The sequence below is a fragment of the Chiloscyllium plagiosum genome, unplaced genomic scaffold (assembly GCF_037043375.1).
Source record: "Chiloscyllium plagiosum isolate Xiang-an unplaced genomic scaffold, Cpla_swu_hap1 HiC_scaffold_49, whole genome shotgun sequence".
Classification (NCBI taxonomy): Eukaryota; Metazoa; Chordata; class Chondrichthyes; order Orectolobiformes; family Hemiscylliidae; genus Chiloscyllium; species Chiloscyllium plagiosum.
This window is the reverse complement of record NW_028270187.1, coordinates 2,264,072-2,270,309: the sequence shown is the minus strand read 5'-3', so window position 1 is coordinate 2,270,309 and position 6,238 is coordinate 2,264,072. Positions and strand designations below refer to the sequence as shown.

The following is a 6,238-nucleotide window of genomic DNA, read 5'->3' as shown; positions in this document are numbered from 1 at the left end:
ATGCTACCAGATATGCTGACCTTTACCAGCAATTTCTGCTTTGGTTTCTGATTTATCTCATTTACAGTTCTTTCAGTTTTCATTCTTTGATAATCATCTCACATCAGATCAACAGGGTTCCACCAGCTTCCTTTTATTTTTTTAAAATTAGCAATGTGTTATGTACTGGACTTTTGCTCATTATTAAATATAGGATTATTTTGTACAAAAGCAAAGACCAACAGGAAATTACATATATCGTAACTCGGTGATAGACTAGACTCATCCCAATGAACACCATCCATGAATGGAACCTCCCACTGCTGAATGACTACCGCGCCCGTTCTGTGTTTGTTTTGTTTTCATTCTGAACACAGAGTTTGGAGGGAGGGGGGTGGTGGGGGCTGTGAAAGACGATGCAGTGATGCTTCATTGTGATTTCCATAAGTTGAGTGAATGTGCCAATGCACAGTCATGCAAGTTACAGTTTAATGTGGATCGACATAAGGTTATCGAATTTAGGAGGGAGAACAGAAAGGTGGATTATTATCCAAATGGCGATGTAATGAGAAAAGAGAATTGAGGACAAGATTTGGGAAGTCATGTTGCATCTGGACAAGGCATTGATAACACCACGTTTGGAATCTTCCATGCAATTCTCGTGGCCCTGCTATAAGAAGGATGTTATTCAACTGGAAAGGGTGCAGGAAAGATCTCCAAGGATGTTATCAAGACTGGAGGGTGTGGGTAATGAGGAGAGGTTGGATAGGTTGGCTTTTCCCTGGAATGTCAGAGATTGAGGGGTGGACCCTGTTGAGGTTTAGAAAATCACGAGGGGCATAGATAAGATGAATAACGAAGGGTTTTACTTCCAAGGAAGGAGACTCCAAAATTGAGGGCATAAGTTAAAGATGAGAGGAAAGATTTAAAAGGGACCTGGGTGGTGCATATGTATGGAACGAACAGCCAGAGGAAGTTATGGAGGCGGGTACAGTTACAACATTTAAGAGACATCTGGACAGGTCAATATATTGGAAAGGTTTAGGGTGATATGTGTCAACTGCTGGCAAATGGAGCTAGTTCAGTTTAGGAAGTCTGGTCAGCATGGATGGGTTGGGTGAAAGAGTCTATTTCAGTACTGTATGACTCTATGACTCGATGATCAGGGCACACACGCTGTCCTTATCAGCAATGCCCTACGTTCTTTGCCTGAATGAGGAGCCATGGTGTTTAGAAACCGATGACTCAAGCACAGTCTTTGTTCGCTCCGATCTCTTCTAATTAAATGGCATAGTCCTGCTTTTCCGTTCAAATACAAATGGCACCTATTGACCAAAACCGTCGGCCCTCACGCTGTCTTTGTCCCTGATGGTGTTTATCAGTTTGTCACCAGACCTATACTGCTCATTTCTTGGTGGGCAGCAGTTTTCAGATCAGTACGAGGGCGGTGTTAAAATATTAACATCTTTAGCAAAGCCTGCATTTTTATCAAGCCGTGCCCTTATGTGTTGTCCTGGTAGTTTAGCTTCCTCCGGACTGAGTGGCCAACTTTCCTTTTATTCAATGCAGAAAGGCATCACCGGATAGGTCAGCATTTATTCCCCATCCCTAATTGCCCAGAGGGCAGTTAAGAGTCAACCACATTGATGTGGGTCTGGAGTCACATGCAGGCCTGACCAGGTAAGGATGGCAGTTTCCTTCCCAAAATCGATGTTAGTGACAATCGATTCACAGTCAGCATCCGTGTCTTAATTCCAGAATTTTGTTGAATACTAATTCCACCATCTACCATGATGCGATTCGCACCGGGTCCCCAGAATATGACTGAGGTCTTTGGATTAACAGTACACTGATAAAACCACCAGGACATCGCTTCCCTTTTCCAAGTTCACGTCTGCTGCTTTGGAGGTGTCAGACATCCCCATCTCTATTACCGTGGCGTTTCTAAAATATCTGCAGCGAGAGAAACTCCATACATACGCACAATGGGGTTCGAAATGTCAGAAAGACAGGCCGAGGCTTCCAACACGTTGATGAATCATTGCGAGATCTATTCTCTTCCGTACATACTCCCTGTCAATCGTGCCTCCTCCATCCGGATCGTCAATGGCTGGTGGCTTAGTGTCCGTCCTATCCGTGAGTTGTGAGTTGAAGCCCCAGGCCTCAGGACACTTTCGCTCTAAAATAATAACCTTTGAAACTTCCCGGTTTCTGTTTTAGTATCTCCAGCCTGTTCGATCCCTCAGACACGTCCTGTTCAAAGTTAGTGAGAATGGGAGAGGTTCCTAATCGTGTATTCACAAAAGGCGACAGAGGATGTATTCCTTCCCTTAAACGTGGAGCAACTTAAACGCTCAAACCTCATATATGTACATGATAGCGAAGAAGACACTCTCTTCGAAAGAGCACTAGCAGCTTAAAGAGTTTTATAAATTCAAAACTAAGTGACTGCGAAGTCCAGATTAGATTGACAGTCTAAGTCACATAAAAAAACACCTTCCCAGAAGACAGTGAGTGGCGTCAAATGCCTTGTGAAATAAGGTTTCTTTCATATAGTTCATAAGTTTGTTATCTGTACACGGGGGTTACATTGTATCTCTTCACCAGACGGTTGAAAGAATCTAACAAACCCAATCCCTTCTCTCCCGTCTGTCTACTTGCTTCTTACTTGCGTGGAATATTTGCATAAATGTTTTCGTCTGTCCTATCATCTTCTTGCGAGGATTCGCTGAGTTTCAGTGTGGCGTATGTGACACAATATTCATCGTGGTCAGTCTTGGCACCCTGCAATTGAATGATGTCAGAATGAAATTGGAATCGAGTGGGAGCAGGAAGGTGAAGAGGAGGGAAAGGTCAGTTGGGGTACAAGTAGCAGTGAGTATCAGGGGGAAATGGAAATCACCAGCGGGCCGTTGAGGCATTGCGAGTTAGAAATCTGGTGGCACAGTGGTAATGTCCCTACCTCGGAGCCAGGAGACCAGAGCTCAAGTCCCACACGCTCCTGCGGTGTGCCATATAGTTTATAAAATCAGGAAGGTAATGTTGAGCTGGACAGGACTTTGCTGAGGGTAGAGCTGAAACGCTGCTCAATTCCAAACTCTGTACTATAGGAAGGATATGATGGCACTGGAGGGATGCAGGGGAGATTCACCAAGATGTCCCCTGGAATGGAGCACTTCAGCGATGAAGAGAAGCTGAATAAGCTCGGCTAAATTTCTTTGGAGCAGAGAAGGCATGTGTGGATTTGATTTTTCTGTCATTCATCTATGGGACGACGGCATTCCTGGCTGGGCTAATTTATTGCACTGTCTGTAGTTGCTTCCTTGAAAATGTGATGGTGACCTGCCTTCCTGAGCCAATGTAGTCCCACTTGTTGTAGGTAGACTCAGAATTCACTTAGGGAGGGAATTCCAACATTTTGGCCCGGCGACACTGAAGGAGTGGCTAAATGCTTTTCCCAAGGATGGAGACTGGCTCAGAGCAGAACTCACAAGGGGGGTTTTCATCTCCAGCTCTTGTACATCGAGATAGAAGTGATTGTGGGTTTGTAAGGTGCCATCTGAGGACCTTTGGTGACTTTGTGCAGTGCATCTTGGAATTGCGACACGTCACTGCTGCTAATTGCGTGCAAATGACAATGGGTAGTTGGACGTGTATTGATAAACAATGAGCGCTCTACTGCGATCGAAGGCAGACACAGAACTGGGAGGGAGGGGGAACTGTGAAGGTGGATTCCAAGTTGTTTCAGAGTGATTTAGACAAGTTGAACAAGTGAGCCAACGCATAGCAGATGCGGTTTCATGTGGATCAGGGTAAGGTTATTCTTTTGAGCACAAAAACACGAAGGTTGATTAATTTCTGAATGGCAATGTCTGGGAAAGGGGGGAATGTAGTAAGTCACTGAAAGTGGGCATTGTAGGAGCCGCAGGTAGTGAAGAAGGTGAATGGGATGTTGGCCTTCTTAGTGAGAGGATTCAAGTCCTGTAACAGAGATGCCGTGCTGCGATTGGATGGGGTGATATGTTACCCTGGTGTATGATCTGTGCAGTGTTGGGTCTCCTTATTTAACGAAAACGTTCTGGCTATGAACAGAGTTTCCCAGACAGATTCCTGGGATGGCAGTACTGACGGATGGAGACAAACTTGAACAGTTAGGTTTATATTCACTGGCATTTGGAAGGATTAAGGGGAATCTAATAGAAATCTACCAAATGCTAAGAGGACTAAACAGGGTAAACACAGGAAGGATGTTCCCGATGAAGAGGAGAGAGTACAGTATCGGGTATTACAGTCTAAAAGAGGCAGGCTAGAACTGAGGTGGGGAGAAATGTCTTCACCCTGAGAGTGGGGAGCATGTGGAATTCCGTGCTGCAGAAAATGGTCGGGGCCAGGACACTGAATGTTTTTCCAGGAGGAGTTGGATAGAGTGCTTAGGAGTAAAGGGAGAGCATGGAGGGAGTGTAGTACAGGGGACTGAATTGGATGACCTTATTGAATAGGGAGAGTAGGCTGGAAGATCTGAGTGGCTTACATCTGTTCCTACTTTCTAAGATAAATATTTTGATTAGTCTGATAAGTGTCAACAATTCCCTTTTACACTGTGGATGCTACCTACACTTTCTGTGGCAATAGCCGTGTTCTATTTAGACTTAAAACGTAACATACCTTCTTCCCATCGGAGGAGACACCAGGACTGTTGCCTGAAAATAAAAAGAATTAGGTGAGAAGAAACACTTTGCAGGCATTAAGAAATCGAACCGGACTCACTGAGGGCTTATCAACATCAAAGACGCAGCTGAAACTTTCAGTAGCGTAGCTGTGCATTAACCAACTTTTAAAACATAATGTAACACTTTCCTGGCCCTCCCAATCAATCCAGACCTTTCAGAATATCATGTTTAGAAAACTCGCTGTTTAAAGTCTTCAAGTTGTATTTAAATCATTAAGAAAGAGTGTTTTTCTTAACGATGCGGCACAGTGCAACACATTAGGCAGACCGTCTTAATCGCATCAGCCTTTGTAGCACTTGCCTGGCTGTCGTACTTGAAATTACAGGAGTGAACCATGTAGATGACGTACATTAGGGTTTTAGCCGTTGTATGATGTTAGTTCCAAATAGTTCAACTGACTGGATGGATGGCTTTTGTCATGCATTACATGCCAAATCTTGGGAATAGTGTGGGCAAAATTCCAACACCAGCTGAAGTTACCCTGAAGGACTCTCCTTCTGAACCTCTGCCCTCTCATGGGGAATGATGACCCTAATTTAAACCACCCCCAAGTCCCTTCTCTCTCTCTCTCTCTCTCTCTCTCTCTGTAATGAGGGAGCAGGATGATAGTCTGGTAGAACATGACGATTTATTGCGCATCCGTCAAGGCAAAGACTAGAATGTGTTCTGAGATTTCATGTACATTATGTACAAATGTTCCTTGCGGGTGTTCACAACTATCCATGTGATAATTGTTAATCGATCTTTTTGAGCAACAACTAGCATGCAGTGTTTTTATTTTCTCTGTCATCTCCAATCAGTAGGTGATAGCACTTGGGAAATTGTCTTATCTTGAATATTAGATAACAAAAATAGCACTTTCTTTCTCTCTCTACACAGATGCTACCGGACTTGTTGAGTTTCCCCAGCACTTTCCGTGTTAATAACCATAACACTAACGCTGTTTCTTTTGCTCTTCACAGATGCAACCAGAGCTGTGAAGGTTCTCCAGAAATGTCTGAGTTTATTTCAGCTCTCCAGCAAATGCAATTCTTAGTTTATGCGAAGTTTCTTTTTTCTGCCTCAGTTAGGAGTAAAATGCTCACCCCATTGCCTTTTTTCAGGCACACAACGTGCAAAAAAGTAATTGTGAAGCAACCAGCATCGTAACCCACCCAACAACACACACGACTATAATCTTCTTTATTTGCTCTGCGTGTGTGTTCTGAATCGCTGACAACATATAAACCATCTCCGAAACGTTTATCTTTATCCTATCTGCAGGAGAGTAAACATACAGAGCAGATCAGACTGGGGCTTGTTTCCGATCAGCTGATTCATTCTCTATTCCTCGTCAATGCTGCAGATTCCTTTTGGCAGATCCTCTGTTCCCTTACAATCGTGTCACTACAAATACTGTAATATTTCTGTGTTCGGAACTGGTCTCACACACAGATATTTACACAGCAACTGGGTGGACCCTGTTATTTCTGGAGGTACAATGATTTCCCCTCTCTCACACTCAATCATAGAATTGAAGAAAAGAGATT

At 43.8% G+C, this 6,238-nt stretch overlaps 1 protein-coding gene across 12 annotated transcripts in view; it reads right to left on the bottom strand.

Annotated features, from left to right (window-relative positions):
* Positions 1–117: 117 nt before the first annotated feature.
* LOC122544515 (Fc receptor-like protein 3) overlaps positions 118–6,238 on the bottom strand; it is a 44,975-nt gene continuing 38,854 nt past the window's right edge. For all 12 annotated transcript variants that reach the window (XM_087984757.1, XM_087984763.1, XM_087984765.1 and 9 more), the window contains 2 exons: positions 4,645–4,679; positions 118–2,763 (listed from right to left, as the gene is read on the bottom strand). In XM_087984757.1, the coding sequence (XP_087840883.1) occupies positions 2,644–2,763; positions 4,645–4,679 (155 nt within the window). In that variant the 3' untranslated portion in view covers positions 118–2,643. The remainder of the gene's footprint in view (positions 2,764–4,644; positions 4,680–6,238) is intronic.